The sequence below is a fragment of the Hesperophylax consimilis genome, chromosome 11 (genome assembly GCF_061612785.1).
Source record: "Hesperophylax consimilis isolate HC1 chromosome 11, BYU_Hcon_1.0, whole genome shotgun sequence".
Taxonomy (NCBI): Eukaryota; Metazoa; Arthropoda; class Insecta; order Trichoptera; family Limnephilidae; genus Hesperophylax; species Hesperophylax consimilis.
Window position 1 is genome coordinate 27092809 of NC_142846.1, and position 24371 is coordinate 27117179.

The 24371-nt window shown below is 36.1% G+C and overlaps 1 protein-coding gene across 1 annotated transcript; it reads right to left on the bottom strand.

Annotated features, from left to right (window-relative positions):
* Positions 1 to 15091: 15091 nt before the first annotated feature.
* On the bottom strand, positions 15092 to 17143 carry LOC149419987 (uncharacterized). The gene is made up of 2 exons (XM_089637122.1): positions 17039 to 17143; positions 15092 to 16932 (listed from the first exon to the last, which is right to left on the bottom strand). Exons 1-2 carry the CDS (start codon positions 17078 to 17080, stop codon positions 15424 to 15426), a joined length of 1551 nt encoding a protein of 516 aa, XP_089493248.1. The 5' UTR covers positions 17081 to 17143; the 3' UTR covers positions 15092 to 15423.
* Positions 17144 to 24371: the final 7228 nt, after the last annotated feature.

Consider the following 24371-nt stretch of genomic DNA (forward strand, 5'->3'; position numbering starts at 1 on the left):
TAGGTTTCTTATTAAGAATATGCAAAGTTTTCAAAAGTGCTAAAACTCTGAAAATGTTGTTTTGTTCATTGGTCAGAAGTCCACTGGAGTATGCTTCCACAATATGGAATCCTCAATATAAGGTATACATAGATTTAGTAGAAAGTATACAGAATAAATTTTCGAAACATTTACTCAAGAAATACAACAATACTACAAATAATATGTTAACTTTACAAAAAAGACGCACATTGTCAGACCTGTTGTTTCTACATAATCTGCTAAATAATAAAATAGATTGTCCCGAATTGCTATCCGTAATTGGTTTAAATGTTCCAACGAGGCGTACCAGGCACACTACACTATTTCATATTGAAGCCAACAATACCAATGCAGCAAACAATTCAGTTATTACTCGCGCAATCACAACATACACCCATTACGAAAAATTACTACATTTAGACATCTTTCATGATTCCTTTCTAACATACAAAACTAACTTATTAAATTTCTTAGCATGACATATTTCAAAAATATTTTCACATCATTTTTCAAAACTCCTATTTATTAACAGTCAATTACAATTCGTGAGCTTATTATAATTCTTGTTTTCAATTCATTTATTATTTATTATTTTTATTTTTATCCACACACTTCCTTCCTTTTATAACAATCTCAGGCGAAATTACATAATGATATTTTATGGACATACGTAATAGGTACTACAACTATGTAATAACTAAAAATATCTAATTGTATCTAATTGTACTGTGTATGTCTTAACAAATAAATAAATAAAATAAATAAATAAATAAATACCGATAGAACAAGGACAGCATACCTACCTGACGCCTGTGCTCTAAAGATTGCAGTCCGTTCTTTGATATTGGGGAATCTATCAAACGGACCGCCCGTTTTTGCACAGAGTCAAGAGTTTTTTCAGGTATTTAGGGGCTCCGGACCAGAGATGGCTGCCAAATTCGAAAGTAGGGCGCACTTGCGATTTGTACAGAGTCAGCAGTTGTGTGCTATTAAAGTATCTGCGGGCCCTGTACAGTACGCCCAGCTTCTGAGAGGCCAGCTTTACTCTGGCTTCGATGGAGCCCCCGTACCTGAGCTGGTCACTTATAGTTACACCAAGCATATCAATGGAAGGCCTGTTCGGAAGATTGCTTCCGTTGAAGGAGACTAGATTATCATTTATATCCCTTTTAGACGTAATCAGACAGGATTGGGTCTTTGAAACATTAAATTCCACGAGATTATTTTTACCCCAGGAGGAAATACTCTCGAGATAACCGTCCATTCTCTGCTTCAAAGCCCTCCGAGCCGTTGGAGTTTGTGTGCCCTTTGGGGGCTTGTCAAACAAAAAGCTATCATGAACTGTACTGTCATCCGCGTAACAATGATTCGGTGCACATGTCAAAAGGTCATTGATGTGCAACAAAAACAAAGTCGGAGACAAAACCGATCCCTGTGGGACGCCAGCATTTATAGAGTGTGAGGATGAGGTAAAACCGTCAGCAACTGCCTGAATCGACCTATCCCTTAAAAAGTCAGCAATCCACGTACACAGGGATGCGGGAAGTCCGTAAGAAGGCAATTTGTTGACAAGTCCTCGGTGCCAGACCCGGTCAAAGGCCTTGGAAGATGTTAGAAAATGGCTTTTTAAGACGTACTGCACTGTCCTTTACACGTCAGAACTGTCGAAACAATATCCAGTAGCGCAATGGAACAAGTTGAGGTTGTGCTCCAACAACGCACACAGGCAACTTATGCAACTACCAAGGTTCTGCAGTGCCTCCACGATGTTCACAGGAGAGAGGGTGCACTCATACCCCGCCTAACTTCCCCATCGATTAGGGCTATAGCTTCTGGGGCTGGACACGAAATCAACAAACGTCACCGTCGTGGCCGCTTCCGAGTGGCTCAGCTCTCCACTTAATGAGCGATGGATGCAGAAGATACGGAGACCTCCCTGATGCGCGATCATTTAATTTAACTTTTATTTATCTTATTCCTGTAATGTTTTTTTTCATGTTATCATTAGGTACCGACCTATTATTTTTTTTTTTTCATCTTATTTTTATTTTTCATTGTTCTTATTTTTCTTACATATATCTTATGTAATATGGCAGAGTGGGATTGCACTACCTTTCTAGTCCTGCTGGATTAAAAACTTAAATAAATTATGTTTATATTTTCTTAATTAGCTATATTATGTTTTATTATGATACAAATAGCTTGTAAATTATTATTTAATAGCCCACTACGGCGTGTAGTAAATAATAATTAATTAACTTAATACGATAAACTCTTTTAGTCGTAAGTACATTTACTTTTTGAAAGAGAAAAAGTTTTAGGGACGTTAGAAAATAATAATTTAAAAATTTCTGTCAGTGTTAAAAAATTGGTATTGCACGCATCTAATATAGAGAATAGTAGTACTAAATGAATTTTCCCTATGTTAAATGACACAAAAATATCTATGTGGGGGAACCTGATCATTTCTTTGACACCTTTTTGCCAGCGAAAGGAGGTAATTGGCATTCCTCGTGAGGCCTGCTCGCTTTTTAACGATCTAGTTAATACGCAATCAAGATCGCAAAAACGGAATTAAATAACGATTTTTAGGGGTCGGTTTCAGCAGCCGGTATTACACGACGCAGTAAGTTATCAAATAAGTGAATCATAATTGGGTCCTGCACGAACGGTCACAATTTACTTGCCATTTGTCATACGGTGAGGGGAGGGGGAGGGGGGATTGTTTGCAGGGGACTGTTGGGGGTGAAGCCAAACGCAACCCTGTTTTGGGGCTAAAAGGGAATTTAGAAAATCTATTTGCACCAACGTTAGTAGTAATCGGTAGTTAATTAAATACATCATGTACGTATTTTGGTCATTTCCATAGTAACCAATATTCTGTTTCTATAAAATAATAAATAAATTACCTAACGTATTGCAAGTCATGTTTTAACTTTTATGTAGTTTTTACACGTCAAGTACATGCCATTAGCTCTTCTCTTCTACGAAAAAGTACTAGTAATAACAAACCGTAAAAAAAATGTTAAAAATTGTTTTTGTCTACGATAACTTTATCGATTCATACAAATCATCCACAAAGGTCCTGGATTTACAATCCTAGGAAAAATCGAATCAGTACAACAGTAGGTACATAAAATGGTACAATCTAACAAATTTACGTGGTTAGTTTAACCATAACCACTAGTCGAGGTTTTCTTTAGGGTGCATTTGTGCACACTCTTAACTCCCATAAAAATAAGACAAATCATACTTTACCACACTTTAAATAGCGCGCCATCCAAATTCTACATTTAAAAAACCATAATATGTACGGTATGAATGTTAGCGACTAAAACTTTCTGTTCTAAGAAAAAAAGTTCATACAAATCATACTGGTGGCGCCACAGCGGTAGACATGCAAACCTTGGGTTTTTACTAGGTGACCGTGTGCGCAGCGATTATGAGTTTTTTAATACCAAATATGCACAGAGTGGTATATTACAAGAATAAACAGATTTTTTTCTTTGACTTTCTTGTTTTCTGTAGTTATTAAAATAAGTAAAATAATACTAAAGATGTTCCTGATATAAAAAAAGTTAACAGTTTTTTTGGTGTGATTGTAATTTTCGTATTTAAAACCCACGACATTTTATTGTTAGTTACAGACGTTTCAATCAATCGCCAAATTTTATTTTGTTGCTGCATCGTTAATCTCTGGTGCATTGATGTGATGATATCCCTTTAGATCTTAGGAAAAATAACTTTGAAAAGACCAAATACAAAAACATCAGATTTTTTCCACATTTTTTTCTCTCTCTTAAAAGAATGAGATACACCACGTACCACCACTGATAATCACTGACTTATGATGAGTGATGATGGAAAAATGTACCCGGGTTACGTATAATCTGACTCTCCCAACTCCCATTACTGTTGCTCGTCTAATGATGAAGGACTAGCAGAGGATTGAACCGGCGATGCCTGGGTGCCAACCGACGCTTTCGACCACTCGGCCAATAGCTGGTAAAGGGTAGAATATCTATTACGTTTTTAGGAAAGGGTGGTAACAAAAATAAATTTGAAGGTTGAACAACAACACATCGTAAGTATTAATTGGTGCCCTGATTCATTAGGGGGGACTTGGGGAAGGTGTCAACAGGCGCACTCTGTTGGCGCCGCGACCAACTAATCTGCTACCATCCATTTCCCGTCCAGCGGCTACCAGTTACCGGCTACCGGCTACAGGCTACGGGCTATAGGCTACAGGCTACTAGTGTGTAATGATAATATGTCGCAGGCACACATCGCAAAGCACACAGTACACACCACACACCACACGTTACAGCTGCTCAATAATAATGCATAACAGTTGATAACATGCTTTAGATCAGAGGTTCCCAAACTTTTTTGCCCCGTAAACCACTTGCCAAAATTTTTTGTTTCCGTAGACCCCCTGCCTGCCGAATATTGAATTTTCCTAAAACCATTAACGTCCCATGTGATAATCAATTATTTTTTTGGTAAAAATATTCCCTTCCCTTGCCTGCTCAACAACCGGGTGGCGGTATAGTTGCTCTGTCTATACATTGTGCAGACAGGGGCACTCTTGTGAGGTATTACACCAAATGAAAATGAAGCAGGATAAGCAACCGGAATTTATTTCTGTAGCTAGCCCTACGGAACTGCCCCTTAAGTTCTTTGTCAGTGCTTATTCCGGTCAGTTTATTCTTCTTGTCACATGATACCGGATTCTTCAACGTTGCATTTCCATAGTCAAAATGTCCTCAAACTTAGTTTTGGAGTCTGTGTAAAGTGCATTTAAATATTGAACGTCATTATTACCCTGGACGTTTTTCAAAAACAAGTTGGGGAACTAGGAAAATTCGCGGCTTCAAATCTCCAATGCTTTGCTTGAATATATTAATTCTGACGAGAAAAGGAACGTAGACTCTATTTATATACCTCAATTAAACACTTTACGAAATATAAAAATACGAATATCAAATAAGTAATTTCTCAGTCTATTATATTTGTGTTAGGTCTATTGTGTCATTTACGGAACTTCTAAATGTTGACTTGAGGTAAATGGGGGTCCGCACGTATGTACTCCCATTTGAATCCGTGGACCCTCCGTGCTGACATAGACCCCCAGCATGCCGATATCGACCTCTGGGGGTCCATATAGACCACTTTGGGAACCTCTGCTTTAGATAATGATCGCGGAAGGCCTAGGGCCGCTGTGATAACGATGTGACCTAATTGAAAAATTATGTGATGCAAACACTGCCTGCATTTGTTTGCATTATTAGTTCATATATGTTTTTGAGAACTGAACTTTATGACTTTAGTGTTATTTTAAGCAATAATTAACAGCCGGAAATATCTTTATAAATTTTAAAAATTAAAAAAAAATCCTCCACGGTAATTAAACATACAGTTTTCTGATTGCCGGTCAGGTGCTCTACCAATTGCGCTACGTCAGCTTATTTAAAACAAATTAAAAAAAGTTTTTCTTCGTTCTATGCATAAAAGATCCTGTCTCTTAAAAATTAGTTTATCATTAAAAATATTAATGATTTTCTTTGCTATGCTTTTTTTCATACGTATATTTGCACATTTTTACTTGAAAAGTACCTTAAAACGTTAAAATTTCTAAAAAAACATGTTTTCTTTTTTTATTTATACCATAATGTAGAATCACCTCCCAATTTTATTGCAATTTACTTCCGGCCAACGTGTGTCATTCAATAATTGAGGAAATACAACAAAGGGATTTGTTTAAATTTAGAGATACCGTTCAAATTTATCAGTACATAACAAAAAAAATAACCATAAATTTTCCGAGACAATAATGGGAAAAACCTGGCTTAGTTAAAAAATGTCACCGAACAGTAAATCGTTGTAGGTACCTCTATACTTCCATAAAGACAGACAGCAAGTAGTTAATACTACCATTAGTATCTGTGCTTCGCGAATAATGTTGGCTTTCAGCTGGCAATCAATTATTGCTGAAAAGTTACGTGAAAAAATAGCAGAACAAATCGGGCAACAAAGTAGGCCCGAGCCACAGTGGAGCGGGCTGTCACTCGGACAAAGAGCGATTCATGTGTTTCGGCGCCATATTGCAACGCCATTAATTTAAACGGAGGGGCGTTCCGACGCCGACGCGCGACGCCACGTTGACGCAAAAGCGCCACCGGAAGCGCGTACACTCTACAGTTCGCTATTCCTTCCCCAAGGAGACTCCTTGCTGCTGATGGACGGGTGATATATATCCCGTCACCCGTCATAGGATATAATTAGTCGGATGCTTTTCACTTTACATTACAAAATTCTCGGACGCGAGCATTAGTCACTTGTACATTTTTTTGTGCTTTTGGAATTAGGAGGACATTCGTTAACGCCTAAGTTTTTTTTCTATAAACAGTAAATTAAGAATATTTAAAAAAATAGGTTAGGTTTTTTAATTATTACAAACAACACTTCTAAGTAAAAAAAAAAAGTGGGTGTGTCAAGCCTACGCAAGACAGAAGTGAAACTTCTAGTATTCCTCTCTCTCTATTTTCATTTCATCATTTCTATTTTCTCTCTTAGGTTAGTTTGAAAATTAGAGGTTAAATAATTCAACGACGAAGCATGGATTTGCTTTTTCTAATATTTTCTTATAGATGAATGACGTTCGATTAATGTATAGTTCCAAAAATTTTCAATTTATTCACAAGTATACAATATTACATAAATAACAATATTACAATTAAAAATTACAAAGAAATTACAATGACAATTTACCAATCATGTGCCATTTTCATTGTCAATTTCATGAATATCATTTCCTAATGTCGTGATAATTGGGTTATGGTAACTAAAGTGCGAGATATATACATGAGCACTTAAATCCTTAATGAATCGTGCAAAAACTGCATCGATTGTTGTCCCGTGTCGGGAGAGAACGTTCGTGAGCGGCTCCCCCACCTCAACAAGCGCATATGGTGAGAGAGGGACAGTGAACGGTGAGCGGTGGTGGGGGTACCCGCATTTTCGTGTCGATCCTGACTCGGTTTTACTCCGTCCCCGAAAATCCATTACGCGCCTAAAGAAGTTTCACTTCAAAAATTACAAATTAAAAATTTCACGTAATTTTAAATAAAACAGCATTTATATTGGTTAGGAATGTCGTCTACCTTAACAAAATCACCAGAAGATAGAGAAATTAAATGAGGTTTAAGGATTTTAATACGCCACTGACCCTAGAAATTAAAATATCTTTGTGTTTCCATAATTTCATATCTTCTGTTTTATTTGTTCTATACAATCGGCAATCTAATTCTTCAGCACATCCCTTGCGATAGTGGCTTAACTGGACATCTAGCTTGCTCATAGAATATGTTTTTTTTAGGTTTCTGGAAAAATGTACTGGTAAATGATTATGGACGGTAAGGACAGATTCCGTATCGAAAAATGTTTTGACGTAGTTTAAGGGGGGTGTAAATAAGCTTGACCTGTAGGTTTGGCTTAAGAAATGCATGTAAGGTGGAATACCAGAGTACAGGTTGGCAGGATTCAATTCTTCCAAAAAGTACACATTCCGGGCATTAAAAGAAGCATATTGTTTTTCCCCGACTTTCCGTATCACTCTATCCATTAATTTTGTCCAGTTTGAATCCCGGGCTGGAAGAATAATTTCATCCGTGTCTAAAAGGATAACATATTTATGCGAGTAGATATTTCTATAAAAGCAGTCATTGTAAGGGATGATTTCAGAGAAACACTGTTGTATATTGTTATTTTCGAGATACGCGTGTTGCAATATGGGTAAGTTTGGTTGTTCACCATAAAGTGAAAAATGAGTGACGTCAATCCTTCCTAACGACTTGTAATAATCCAAGACCTTTGCAATATTTGGATGCACTTGTAACTGATAGAAGAAAACTTTACTAGCGCCCATGAGATGAAGAATTTCGAGCCATTCAACGAGTCTAGAAGATATGTCAGTTGTAAGATAATCCAGGCCCTTTACACAAACGGCAAACTCTCCTTTTTCCAGGGGGATTTCGTAAATGACACTTAATAAATTGGATGCAGTATCACATGGTTTTTCCACAAGGGAGACGCAAGACGGTGCTTCCTCTTGGTGAGTCTCTGGCAGTTCACAAGTGATCATAAAAGGAACGTAAACTCCAGATTTCGGATCTCCCCACTCCCTGTACCAAATGAATCTGTACCTCGTAGTTTTAATTATCAAAGGCTCATTCGTACTTTCAAACCAAAACTGACAATGCGTTTCAAACGACAATTCCATAGCGTCTACCATTGCTAAGATGTGGACACTGTGCCTTCGATCGTTGATTCTTCTGGTATCATAGAAAGCCTTATAAAGTTGAAATGTGACGTTATCTCTTTTAAAAGTTTGCCAGTAATTATTATTGAACTTCAAACGAAAAATATCCGGAAAAGGGGCGCAGGAACTGTTGTCGTAATACATCCCATCCATATAGTATTCATGTTGTTCCCAGTAGTCTATTGGGAGACTAGGCAGAAGTTGAGAAATCTTTTCAGCATCTGTAAGATCAGCGTCTATACTGTTCATATCTGGACCCGTATATTTGGCGAAGTCTTCATGTTTCCAGTATTCGGCAGGGACCGGCCTGGGGTCTGATCTAGAAGGTAGCACGGGAATGTTGGGGTAGTAAATATCTCTTTCCAACATATCCTTGGTGTCCATGTGGGTCAGAAGAAGAAAAAGTAAATACCCGCAAGCAATGAAAGCGCACCATCGTAGAAATCTCTTATTTCTTGCCTAGAAAAATAACTTGGAGTTAATATTTGTTGAATTTATATTAAATGTAGGTACATAGATGAATTTTGAACCTCTTCTTATTATTTTCTTACCTACATCTGTAGTAATAACACGATTTATAACAGATTAAACAAAAGTATTTACATAGAACGCACTTGATACTGTATATCGCTTATGTTAAAGATGTTTATCGGTGGTGATCATAGACATATGAATTAATATTAATATGTCTGTGGTGGTGATTTATTTATTGTTATTTAGTTTAATTCATGGATCTCCTTAATTTATAGAAGTTTCGAGATTTAAATAAACCAATAATTTACTAACGTTATTAAATACTTTCAGGACTAATAAATAATGTTGTTAAATTTTGTTAATGCTACTGGCACACAACGCTATACTCCCAAACTCTCAAAGTGTTATTTGGGTGTGTCCGGTATATCACCGTATCGCTCACTATACCATCCAATGCAGACATGTCACACATGTCCTAGATGATGTGTCGCGTTCTGATGGCCGGAAAATATTTGAAAATTATGCTACGGTTAATTAGTGATCTACCGTGACCAGCTGTCAAGGAGACAGATCCCGTAAAAATAAATTATATTCCATAGCTTCAGTGTCACACTGCAGCATATAATCTGTATAGGCCACGCCCATAAAACTATACATATGATAGTATATAGTCGTATGACACAACCATAATTAAAAATAATTGAAAATAATATCTTTATATAATTTTTTCAAAGCAATAGATCTATAGCATCATGGGACAGAGAAAATTTGGGAATCACAATATATTGTGGTAGAAAAACAAAAATAATCGCTCATATTTAAGATTAAAATTGGCGACACATGGCTTGGTCTATTTCAGCGTATTGCTCGTCTTACACCACCAATGGGAATGTATAGCGATTTTTTTCTGAAATGTGCCAAGCCACGCAAATATAACGTGGTTTGTCACAGGCTTTAACCAGTTGGTAAAGTTAAACAGATGTGCACACAGATTTAACACCACTCGAAAAGTTCTAGCAAACGATTCACGTAAAATAATTATAGAAGGCCGCGTTTCTCATTCTTGATTAGGTATGTGTGTATAGATTACGTGACACATTGAAACATGTTGATATTATCTCAAACAAATAATTTTCTTCTAGGCAGGGATATATGTATTATAAATTAAATACGTTGATTGTTTACTTACAATGCGGACGCTAGCTCGAATCAATGGGATAACTAGAGACATGTCACAGATATTGACTTCTCTTCACTCTGTAGCCAAGAAAACTACCTAAATTAGATTGTTTTGGGCAGAGTGGTAAGAAACATTTAAAACAGAGGAGACGAAGGCAAAAGCACAAGAAAAATCATACAATTGTGATTTTTTAGTATTTTTAGGCGCAATTGGGTTACGCAGTTTGAAATATCACTAAAATGAGAAATATAAGTTTATTAGCTAAAGTCCCAACAGTTGCCCGGGACTTTCGCTGAGTTTTTTAAATCATATGTAAACAGTGATTTTCCTCTTATTTTGATCAAGTGTGCAAGTACCAAGATTCTGCTTAAGCGGAGAGAAAATTGGATAGGGGTAGTTTTTCAAAATCTATCGTGGATATTCACCTTTCTCTTATTTTCGAGGTAAAGTTTGCAAAATTTCATCAATCTCGGTATGAAATTGTAGACTTTTATGTGAAAACCAAGAAACGCTGCTTTAACTCTTCTTTATATATATTTAAATGTGTAAGTAGGTACCTCTCTCAAGGCTTTATAAATATTTCACACTATTATTAGAAAAAATTTTGCAAAATAAATTAAAATTAAAGTCCTTCGTGCAAATCTCTCCATTTATAAATGTAAATATCTATTTTTCATTTTTATTTAATAAATATTAAGATGATACAGTACATTTTCTTTGGACTATCACACTAGGCTAATGTCCGTGTTGTGGTAGTAATGCGATATTATAATGCTTTAATAAATTTCATTAAAACACATATCAAATAGTATTATCTAGTACCGACTGTTCAGAGTGTTCGCAGGTTCATGATTTTTTGTTCATATTTCGGATTCAATTCTCCCCGTGCTTCTCTCTTTATTTGCGATAGAACATTGACATTTAATCACAGGTGTTTTATATGATTAACGGCTGCCTTTCTTGCAACAATGTTTATTTAATAAAATCAATACTCAGCAACCATGTAATGAAATACGTAGGTATTGTCGTGTCTTCGTGAAAAAAATAATGAAACCAGCGATATCCATTAAATTTTGTCATGTGAATATACATATCAAGCGTTTGTTTTAAATTAGTACGGTAAAAAAAAATTAGAATAAATATTAAGTAACAATATTATTACCCCTCAAGCCTCGGAAGGACATTACTAGCCACAAACATCATGTTCCGTTAGAGGCCTTGAAGGACAAATCTGACCGGGTCGTCCGTACATTACAATTTTTTTTAAATATTTTTTCCACACTATTCTATTATATACTAATATTTTTTTTTGTGAAACCCGCACAACAGTCTCAATTTCTCCAAATAGTCTGGAGCCAGTGAGACTATGGCATCCCCAATAGAGATATTTTGTAAGGCTGAAAGTAGTGGGGAGGGGAAGGAGATGGTGAAGAGGATGCGGAGAAGTACCTGGCTATTCAGCTCTGGTCACCAAACACGGCGAAGCTATTTAAAGCAACGTTTCAATTCTGAATAGTTTTCACCAGGGCTGGTTAAATAGAGAGTTCTCTCCTCTCTCGAACCTGCCGCTAATATATGATGATACTTACCAAGTTAAAAAGCAGGTTTTGCCCGTCTAAAATGTTCGAGATTGTTAGTGACTATCTAAACAAAAGGACAGTAATCATTAGGCACGGGGACGTTATAGTCAACCGGACATTCGATATGGGAAGCCCGCAGGGGTCGGTCATCGTACCCGACCTATGGAAAATCTTCGTCGACGACCCCTTTTGGTTACCCTTGCCTGAAGGTTGTACATCGGTCGACTACGCGGATGAAAAAATGTATTTAGTCTCTGGAGACAGTTGAAGGGAAGTTGAAAAAGAATCGAAGGCTGAAGAATGTTTACGAGAGATTTTCGCACGGGGAAAGTGAAAGAGACTGAACTTCGCTCTTCACAAAACTTTGGGTCTCCCGATGAAAGGCATACTCAGCTGGAGCTGGAATCTTTTCATTAAAATGGGAGAATCACTCATCCAATTTGCAGAGAATACCAGTTATCTAGGCGTCATTGTGGACAGATATTCTTCGTTCCTAGCCCACGTCAAAAGCGTCTCCGACAGGGCCCAGGCCTTGTTTCAGATTCTCAACTTCAGACTCTCAACAGCCAAGTAGGGATTGGGTTATCCAACTATTCGCCTCCTGTACAATTTGTATGTGGCACAGGTTTCGTATGCTGTCTCTGTGTGGGATCACCGTTTGGATAACGTCTTGATACACTCTGGCTCTGAAGCGGGGTCAGAGGTCTCCCCCGTTGGCGCTTATATATGGACTGTGGCCCCAGATGCGTTGCCCATTCTGGCCGGCGCTCTGCCAAAACAGATTTAGAAATAAGGGAAATATTGTCAAAAAAGGAACTCATCGTATGAAGAGCTGCGGTTTACTTGGGCGTCGAGCTGGCACCAGGAGGAGTAGTAGCCCTTCCTGACATACTCAAAAGATTGTGTCTGGCAGGAGCGATGGGATAGGTCAACGAAGGGCAGACGCAGAGGCGGATTTGCCCTTAGGCCTATGTAGGCCTGGGCCTAGGGCGGCCAGATATTAGGGGCGGCCAATCGTGACAAAAAAGTCACAGATGATAACAAGAAATTACTTCCTAAATATTCTACGTACGAAATAGCGATATGCAAGAGCGTGTTCACACACAGCACACAGCGCGCCCCCACGCCCCGCAGCCGCCCTAGCCACACCTATCATGCTCCGTCGCTCGCCCGCTCGCGTATTTCCAATCCCTACCGTGATTCAGTCGCGCTAGTGACTGAACCGCGTTAGGTATTGTTATGCATAATAGCGTGTTCACACACAGAGCTATAATATGCATGGGATGGCGTATTTCAGCATATCGCTCGCCATACTTTCCAATTTGGAATGTACGGCGAGCGATATGCCGAAATACGCCATCCCACGCATATTATAGCTCTGTGTGAACACGTTCTTAATCACCTTAAAAAAGCTATAATAAATAAATAAATCAGAGATTATAAAATAATACCTACAATAATAAGATGTTATTTATGCCAATTATGAACTTTCCACTGATGATAGTGAATAATAAAGTGTGACATAATATAGGTATTTTCTTTAAAAAATAAAAATATATATATTTTTAGTTAAAATCTATGAAAAAGGGGGGGGGGGTGGAGGAACGTAGGAATAGAATTAAGAGGCAAAGGATTTTTATTTCTTTTTAGCATTGTTCTAAAGTAGCCTACGGAGTTCGGATTTGTGACATCTATGGTCAAAATAGATATAGCATTGCAATTTACAATAGCTCCGTGTTAAAATAAACGGCTGGCCAAGAAAATGTGTTAAATAATTACAATATAAATGTTTTACGAATGGTAGTAAAGTTTGGATACTCCTGGTCAATATGATGGGTACTGAGAAAGGGGCGGCTACATGGTCTGGGGCCTAGGGCGGCCAAGACTGCAAATCCGCCTCTGGGCAGACGGACCTTCTTCTTCGAGTGCCTGAAAAATTTTGTCTGGGTAAAGAGATGGCCTATAACTCATATTTATTTCAGGTGCTGCGCGTATTGCTTCTGTCTTACCCGTAATTTCTTCTATCACTTGTTTACTTAATGTATATGCTTTGAACTGGTAAAATTATTAATCATGCTTGCTATTAATGGTTATTCCTGATTTTTCACACTTTGTCATGTCTTTGTGTCGCATCTCTATGCAGTACATTAGTAAAAACAATTTTTTTCGGTAGCAAAATATTTTTAGAATTCCGTTTTAAATTAAAAATTCCCATGAATGTTTATTTTACAAAAATTCTGCTGTGCATTAAAATATCTATGCATTTTTTTTAAATTCTGTGCTTATTTAAATTAAAAATTAAATAAAATAAAGTTAAGAGAAGTTTAATTTGTACCTGTCAAAAATGTTCATTTTCGGCACGGTACCTAAATTATCGTTAAATAAAATGTCTAACATCGTAACTTATATAGTTATCAATACCAATGCAATTAATATAATGCTATGAGTAATTCATAATAAAGAAATAGATACATTTTTTACTATTCTGGAATAATTTTTAGAATGATATTACGATTGAAAAATTATTGGCCGGTGAAACCAACAAGCGTTTTTTGAAGTTTCCATAAACACATTGCATTTTTTAAATATTAAAAATAATTATGGGAAGTGATATTACAAATATATCTTTTTAAACCTTATTTTAAGTTCTATTGAACTTTAAATACACAAAATTTTCCTTTAATAACAATTTAAACAATTTTTGATAATGATCAAACGAATGTCAGATGTCGGTGAATTTAATTATTTATTTAATTATAAAACCTTCAAATTTTAGAAAAATTATGAAATATAGGTAAATGCATTGGCTGTAAACGAAATTCAACTGTTTATCTGCTATCGCGTCAATAGTCGGAAGTAAGATTAAAGCGCTGGCGAATTCATAACCAACGTACGAAAATTTCCAGCGCTCAACGCATTTTATCGTCAATACGAATTTACGAAGAGTTTTTCAAAATCAGATACAAACAGTATTTTTTTACTGTGAACGTCAATTGTGTGAAATTTCGCCAAAGAGTATCGAAATTCTGCTTTAAGCGGTGATAAAAGGGGATGAGGTAATTTTTCCTAATCTTTTTAAACACCCATCTTTCTCCTGTTTAGTAGGTGAAGTGTGCAAAATTTCATCAATCTCAGCACGAAACCGTGGATTTGTATAAAAAAACAATTGCACGCCTCCCACTAATGGCATTCTTCTTTATACGTATAGATAATATAGCACGTAATTAATGGATTTACTAACGGGCAACATAATATAAGACATTTGTTATTTAGAATAAATTTAAATTAAAATCCTTCAAGTAATTTTTACGCCATTTAAAAAATGAGCAAAATGAATAAAATATATTGTAATTTCAATAATATCATTTATCTCGATTTGTAGGTTCATATTGTGATTCAATTCTTCCCATATTCTTCTATTCACTTGCGACAGCTCATAGGCATTTATTCACAGGTGTTTTAAGGGATTAACGGCTGTTTTTCTTACAACGATGTTTGGTAAATAAAATAAACATGAGTGCTCAGACAAGTAATGTAATTAGTGGGTACTATTGTGTCGTCCGGAAAAAGGAATATAAAATCATCTTATGAATATACACGAGTTCAGTCAAATAAAAAGGAGTTATAATAAATATTAAGCTATCATTTTATTAAGTTATTAATACCTGTTACGTATTGATTTAGTCGGTATCATAAAATTACACATCTCATTTAGTTCGTGGTAAAAAGTCTTCAGTAACACATTTTTCAAATCGTCTCGAAACACTTGACAGTTAAAAAGCGTTTTTTTTAGTATTACGTTTATTCGTTATTAGATTATCTTTGGTTTTCAAATAAGTATTTTGTGATCAGATGAGGTTAAGAGTTTTTAACACTCTGGTAACTCGTGCAACCAAATTGTTTTTATGTCTCCACAATATTTTATCTTGTATAATATGTTTCCTAAATGGCTCACAGTCTAATTCTTCGGCACAATCCTTGCGATAGTGGTTCATTTGGGCATCTCGCCTGTGGATAGAATATGAAAAGCTTACGTCTTTGGAATATTCAAAGGGTAAATGATTGTGCATCGTCAGGACAAGATTTGGATCAAAGAAAGATTTGACATAATCCAAATTATCTGTAAACTTGTTTGCTCTGTGTGTATGTTTGAGCATGTGCATGTAATAAGGGATGTTGTTATACAACCCTTCTGGGGTGGCGTCGTCGAAAAAATATACATTTCTTGCATTAAAAGTTGAATAGTTTCCCGATGATGCCGATTTGAAAAGTACTCTTTCCATTAATCCTGTCCAATTCTGGTCTCGGGTTGGTAAAATTATCTCGTCTATATCCAGGGGCACAATGTATTCGTAGGAGTAGAGGTTCCTGTAGAAGCAGTCGTTGTAAGGAATAAGTTCGTTGTAGCACTGTTGATCCAGGTTCTTGACGAGATACTGATGCTGCAAGATGGGCAAGTTCGGTTGATCTCCGGGAAGAGTGATATGAGTGACATCTACTTTCCCTATGGATTGGTAATAATCCAACACTTTCCTAATGTTTGGATGCACTTGTAAGTCGTAGAAAAATACTTTGTGCACTCCCATTAAGCCCAAGGTTTCGATCCATTCTACGATCCTATAGGATAAGTCTATCTCATAAAAATCAAGTCCCTTTACACACACTGCAAACCTTTCTTTCTTCGAAGGCTTGTCGTAAACAACACTGAGCATATTCGTAGCACGGTCACAAGGGTTTTCCACGAGGGAAACACAAGACGGGGCCGGCAACTGGTCAGAATCCGGCAGTTGACAAGTGATCAAGTACGGAGCGTAGCCTCCGGGCGATGGATCTCCCCAATCCTTAATCCAAATGTACTTGTACATGAAGGTCTCAACGATCACAGGCTCCGTTACGTTTTCGTACCATAGCTGGCAGTATGTCGCCATAGTCAAGTCAACCGCGTTAATCATAGCCAATACGTGAACGCTGTTATCCAGATCATTTAGTTTTCTCGTGTCATAAAACGCTTTGTATAACTCAAAGCTAAGGTTGAGCGGTTTGTAAGTTTGCCAATAAATATTATTGAACTTCAATTGATATATGTTTGGAAAAGGAGCGCAAGAGTCGTTTTGGTAATACATCTCTCTCATGACGTTTCTATGTCGGTCCCAGAATTCTATCGGAAGACTCGGCAATAGTTTAGAAATCATCTTGACTTCTGATTCTCCAGGATCAAAGCTGATGAGTTCTGGTGGTGACATCCGAAGTGATCGAATGCGGGCCGCATGGTGATCGGTGAGGTGATGAAGGATGAAGATCAGCATCCCTATGCCAGAAAGGGAGATGCACCATTGGAATACTTTCTTGAACACCGACTGAAAATAATAAAGAAAACCTTTTCATAAAGCCGGACTATACATGAACGCAAGTTTTTTGTTGTAAAAATATTATGGTTTAGCAAAATTGATGAGGAAAACTTACGATTCGGGTGGATCCAAGAAGGAAAGGAATTGGTTTAGTCATTGTGAAGATTCATATTTCTGTCCCCTGTCTTCCGTGCCTATCACAACCGAAACTGATGAAAATATAGCATCTTAATAAATAATGATTAAAATTCCGACGCAACAGGAGAGGAAAGTGAGGTAAATTGGTATATATTTAATTATTATCATCAGTGAAATTAATAATCTTATCAGAACGGATGGAGTTGGTATTAATCATTAAATTAATTAGAAATAAGAATACCTGCAGTTTTCAATACGTATAATAATGGACTCTTCAATGCTTTCCAAAACATTAGATAGACGAGAAAAAGGAAGAAAAACGGCCAATAATAATTTTCTGATTATTATTACCGCTACCCTAAAAATCAATCAAGTCAATATTAATAATTTTTCGAAGAAAACTTCTTCTAACTGCTTTTCACTTTGTGATGGCATTATTTATTTTTTATTAAAACACAAATAACTTAGTTTACATCACTTTATTTCGATACAAAATCTCAACATGTTTCGTGAACCAAGTTCACATCATCAGGAGCACAAGTATACTCAAAGTATACAAAGTATACAAGTATACTTGTGCTCCTGATGATGTGAACTTGGTTCACGAAACATGTTGAGATTTTGTATCAATATTAATATACACTTCAATAGTTTCCTTATAAAATTTTAGTAAAAACGAATGTATTATCACGATGTCGGAACACGTGTTCTGACTTAACAAAAACGGGATTGCAAGCCACTTTCTAATAATGTTTTAGTAAAATCATAATAATATCGGGGCAAGTGTTAACGCACCTACGTTTTTCTTAATAATATATCATGACGAAAAACAAAAATGATAGGAATTTTATGAATACGTGTTCCAACATCGTGACGAAATATTTTAATTTTAAATAACTGTTGAAACCTATTAATTCATTCGTTAATGACCTACAATCGCGTTTTTAACAGGAATACGAATAATTTGAAGAGATTCTTAACAAATAAGATTTTTTTTTTCTAGAGGTTTTCTCCTTGCGGCCCCATTTCGCCCAACTTCCTCTTTCACCTCACTTTAGCTGGTTAATTTGTATCCACATGTGTTTTTTAATGATTTACGGTGTGTTACTAAAGAGCAATGATCAAATAATTGCTCGACTGTCAATACAGTAGTGTTAAGTGTGTATGCGCCTATCTTGTAGTTAGGTTAAGTCACCACAGGTGTTATTATTTCAAGCGAATCGTTCACTTTAGAATCTTTTACTTTTGCTTGATAAAACGACAAAACAATGTGTTATGGGCCTTTGATTAATACTTCTTTTAATTCATAATATAAGAGTGTATGGTTTTGTCGATATTTTAAACAAATCTGCATTTTAATTTCGAGAATGATGATATTTTGTACACATGACGCGAATGCGAATGGTAGCAGAAGTCGGGACGCTCGAGGAAGACATGGCATGATCGAGTGAATCAGATACTTGAGTCGGGCCATGCCAAGAGTCAAGAATAATAGAAGAGTATGTATGAATGTGAATGAGGCAAAAAGTGTTTGCCAAGACCGAGTTGTTTGGCGGTTCATCCTCTCTGTCTACCCTTGCGGCGAAACGGCGTGATGATTAGTTAGTTAGTTAGACCTTCAGACAAGAGAAAGGTCACCTTCCTTTCCAGCAGCTTTAAAGCAGAATTTAGATTATTCTTGATGAAACTTTGCGCACTTGAACTTGAAAATAATTGTAAAATTGATTTCTAACTATGTTTAAAGCCCGTTAGATTACCTATATTTTTTTCAAATGTTTGTGCTTAATAAATAATTGGTTGTATTAGTTTTTAAACGTTTTTCTGTACGGTGTAGAATGTTCGTAGGTTTTAATATATAATTTTATCCGCATTTCAGCTATACGTGCATATATGATGCACAGATGGGATGTTACGAATTCTGAATTATGTGAAAGTGAACACATACAAACCACAGAATGTACCAATTTAGAATGTCTACTCCAACAGTTTCAACGGAGGCACATGCGTGATTTCCGATGTGATAGAAAGACTGAATAATATCAGGAATAATAGGAATATCTGTATAAATAGGAATAAAAACATTCCAGCATTTAACAAATATGCACTCCATATTTCCGTATTTGCAAATTTCCCGATGGCTTGATATGATTACCGAACTATACATCTACCCTTTACTTTTATCCTTCCCCTACTTCCTTCCGTATATGAACAATATCAAATGGATAAGACATAGTTTCCCTAGCTCCGAGGTCGTGACTCTTATACGGAGTCGCATAAAAATAAATTCTCGTAGTAAACCTAAAATAAATAAAATAGCAGTCAAGAGACGCCTGGCAGATTAAAAACTTCGAAGTTGATTTTTTATTGAAGGAAATGAAGATGAAGTAAACAAGTCAATTCTTATATTATTATAAAAATATACACAAAGAAATCATTTAGAATATATCTTTAACCAGTTTTAGTGAGAATAGAAGAAAAATACCGCACAGAGTTTTGGCAGCCGCGTGGCTTTCCACGCGGACCCGATCAATCACCAGGCTGGCCGAATGAAGTGGTCGTTCCATGAGTGTCGCCCGCCACGCAACTGGTGGGAAGACGCATCCGCCACCAAGACCTGGATAAACCTAACCCCATGAACCCATGCACTCTTGCCATGTCGCCAAAAGTACCGAGCTAATGGGGGTTCAGATATGTGTTATTTAATTGTCATTCAGCTGATATTATTATTCGGCTACAAAAACTTCATGGTACGTGTACTATACACCCTTGTGGAAAAAAAATTAATGACATATATGGTTAACGAGGTTTTTTCTAGAATTTTGATAATAGTACTTAATTGCTGAACCACCCCACTCTCGAATTTGGCAACCACCTCAGTTCTGGAGCCCCAAAATACTTGATAAAACCCTTGACTCGGGCGGCCCGTAAGATCGATTCTCCTAACAACAAACTGATTGCAATCTTGAGCAGAGCACATGTGTCATATGGAAATACGGTTTTTGTTCTACTGGTATATCCATGAAAGATGCTCCGAGAAACTAGCGTCATTGATCCCTTCTGTAATATTTGTACGCGGTATACTCTGTTTTTACTTCCTCTTCAAGAGCCTTTGATTTTTAAGACCCTTACTCTCAAGGCCCATGTTCACGCCTTCCTCTTCCCAAATATACCTTTGACACAGCATCCCCAATGATGACTCAGGCCTTGAGGGAAATTATTTTCCAAAGGGCCTCCTATGTCTTGTAACAAACATGTTTATTTCATGGTCTTCTGACTTGTAAGCTTACTTTTAGGGCTGTATTTGTTCCTCCTTAGAACCATTTGAACGAACGATTCCACGGCTTTTCATCATCAGAGCAGATGATATTTGCAATATCTTTAACTTTGGTTTTCGAAAATGTAACACGTCTATTGGTCGATAGAATAACTAACCAAATGAACATTATTGAAAAAATAAAAAATCAGTAAGCAATTGTAAAGAAACATGCGTTAGCAGAATGATCTCTAAATAAATATTTTTTTAGAAAAAGTTGTTATCAATCACTCATCTTTGAACCCTAAATTAGGTCCAAATAACTTAACACTTTATTAACCCTCCACATCAAAGCATCTTTGTTCCGCCACAATATTTTATCTTCCACAACATACTCTCTAAATGGTCCGCAATCTAATTCATCCACACAGTTGTCACGGTAATGATTCAGCTGAGCATCGTGCTTGTCGATAGCGTAACTAATTTTGGTAGAGTTGGCATGTTCTATAGGCATGTGATTATGTACTGTCAGAACAGACCTTGTATCTAAAAATGACTTTACATAAGCATAAGGATCGGTGAAATTGATCGACCTTTGAGTGTGTCGCAACATGTGCATGTATTGAGGTATTTCAGGATGACTATCAGCAGGAGTCAAATCACTTAAAAAATAAACGTTCTGAACGTTGTAAGAAGCCCATTTTTCACGACTTGCCTTACTATTAGCCTGAACCCTTTTCAGCAATGAAGTCCAATTGTTATCCTTCACAGGTAATATGATCTCGTCTATGTCCATAGGAATAATATATTCATACGAATAGATGTTCCTGTAAAAGCAATCATTGTATGGAATCAGTTCATCGTAGCACTGTTGTGCGATGTTTTCCTCGAGAAATTCATGCTGTAAGACTGGTATGTTTGGCTGCCCTTCAGGTAGCGTAATGGATGTAACGTCCACTTTACCGACTGAACTGTAATAATCCAAGACTTTCTTCATATTTGGATGCACGTTTAACTGATAGAAAAATACTTTGTGGACACCCATCAGATCTAAAAACTCAATCCACTCGACGATTTTAGCAGACTGGTCAGATTTAAGAAAATCAAGTCCCTTGACGCATACAGCAAACTCTTCTTTCTTGGCCGGAACATCGTAAATAACTTTTAAGAAATTTGTGGCTGCATCACAAGGTTTCCTAACAAGGGAAACACAAGCAGGACACTCATATTGGTGGGTGTCGGGAAGTTGACAGGTGACCAGGTAAGATCCGTACTTCTCTGCATCTGGATCTCCCCACTCGTGGTACCAAATGTATTTATACATCACAGTACCGACTACAACAGGCTCACTTTGATCTTCGAACCAAATCTGGCAGAAAGTTTCCTTGGTCAGGTCAATCTGGTCAATCATTGCCAAGACGTGAACACTATTCCTGAGGCCATTGAGCTTTCTGTTATCAAAGAAGGCTTTGTATATCTGGAATGTCACATTCGACGTTTTGAACGATTGCCAGTAAAAATTATTGAATTTTAAGTTGTAAATATCTGGCATGGGGGCGCAAGAAGAGTTTTTGTAAAACATTTCATAATATTTGTGACGCTGCCAATAATCATACGGGAGGCCCGGTAAGAGCTTAGCTATTTCTTCAGCTTTTGTAATATTGTGATCGGGCCTGAGAACATCTGTCTTAGAGATCTGCAGAAGACGACTTCGAAGATTGTATTTCCAATTGTTGCCGCATTGGAGAATCATCAATATTACTGCGACCGATATAATTGCACACCATTTCCAATAACTCTTGTTCTTCAACTGAAATCAAAATGAATAACATAGAACATACTAAACAGAATCATAAGAATTATGTTGTAATACAGCAATAGGTTTTCATCCTTCAGCACTTTTGTAGAGAAATCTGGAGTAAAAAATAAGTTAGAAGACGCACCATACCTGACACTCACAAATTAATTGAACATGTTGCTTCGACTATTTGAAATGACAGAATAAGAGTTAAAGGTTTTTCAAAATATCTTCTTGGTACACTGTTCATCAATAAAAATATACGGTAATAGCTACAATATCACGACTGGTAATAAAAAATATTTATTTCACACATTAATTTCAAAAATTCACAGGTTTATTTTGTAACATTAATACCCAACAATGAACATATTACACGAGTTAGTGATAAGGTTGAAATTGCCGCTTAACACCTGACGTCTGTATTGATTTATGCTTAAAGTAATATTGTCAAAATAATATTTAAACTTTCACAATCTAAAGAACTTATTTTCCACATTACATAATAAAACAGTCTTCCAAAATGGGTTCGTAAGATTCGTAAGTAGGTGAATATAAGCATCAAAGGATTTTTTGAGGCCTGATGCTTTATTTTTTTAGACCTTAAAAGACTTATGAAAATGTTTTTTCACTATACCAAATGCGTTCGACTCGAAGTATTTAATTAAAGCACCTTTAATATATCTAAGCATCAAGTTTTCAAAACAAATGTTTTTGGACAGTTTATCATTACTTTGCATGAATTGAAAAACTATTTTGTAAGAATTAAAAAAAAAGCAAACTGGAAAAAAATCAGTACGGAAAGTATTTGTAAAAGACACGCTTTTTCATAAAATGCACGTGGAGAAAACTGTATGCTATGAAGACATTTAAGGGAACAATACTATTTAAAAAAATGCTGACCTATCTTTTTTAATTGTCTTTGTTATTTATCGTGGCAAAAATTGTTTACTTTCCTGAAATAAATAAAACAAATTAATCACAAATTCAATATTAAAATCGATGCTTTGGTTGTTTGCGCAATGCACTAAATTAACAAAAATAATGATTCTTTAGGTAATAAACTTAATATCGCGACACTTTTAGCATACAGAAACTCCACAATATGTTTTCTACAAAATGTCACGAATTCTTTGTAGTAAAGTTCAATATTACGGCACGACTCTGGCGACACAAGTCACAGTGTTTTTATTTCATTGCCATGCTAATCTATATAAATAAAAATATAAGTTTTTAATTATTGAAGACAATATTAGAGATTCATTAACGAATATTTGAAAGAGAAAAATAAGAAAAAGATACAGTCACATTTAGGACAGTAAAATTAAATATTACAATTTGAGGTTTTATTCGTTGAGTTATTGCAAAAAAATATATAAATAGGTATATTATAATAAAACAAATATCGAATGCATGAACAAATCTTAAACGACTTAGTAACAAATAAAATTGATTAAAACCCTATAAACTACCCCTCTCCCCCATATGTTGTGTATATAAACCGTAGACCAAGAATTTTGTGTACCAGTCTGAAGATGGCTTTGACGAGCTGAAACCGGTTACGGTCAAAATAAAATTAAGTGGAATAAAGTTTTTTATTTGTTTTATTATAATATATTATAATGGAATTCCACCACGAATTATCGGTCTCAAAAATAGAAATATATAAATAGGTGTTTGTTTGTTCAAAATGTTGAGTCTCAGAAAGTTCTTCACTGATTGCTTTCAAACTTTGACACAACGTTGCATTCGAATACAAGTGTGTTTATATATATGTCACATGTGAAAGCTTTTTTGTAAAACAGCGCCATTTGTTAAATTCATTTGTTTATTTGTAAACGCAACACTAGCTATCTGCACAGACAAATTGAGCCAATACCAACGCATGCCCCCTCCCTCCCCCATGTGGCTACTAATTATACTAAAAAATTGGAAGGAAGTCGCTACTACTTCCTTTTGCCTGGACTCTTCCACCGATAATTGTTGAGGAAAAATTGTGATAAGTAAGAAATAAAATCGGACATGTATATTTTTCTGTAACATAAAAAGATATTAATTTTGTGGTGAATCACAATTAAGAAAACACCTATCTGTGTTAAAGCGTCTTTAACTCCACACGGAGAAAACTTACTGGTAAAAAACTATTTCAAATTTAATAGAATTTCTTCAAATTATTCGTTATCCGCTTGAAAACAGGATTGCAGACCCTTGCAGAAAAAGTTTATCAGGAAGCGGCCTGTAGTCCCAATTTTAACCGGA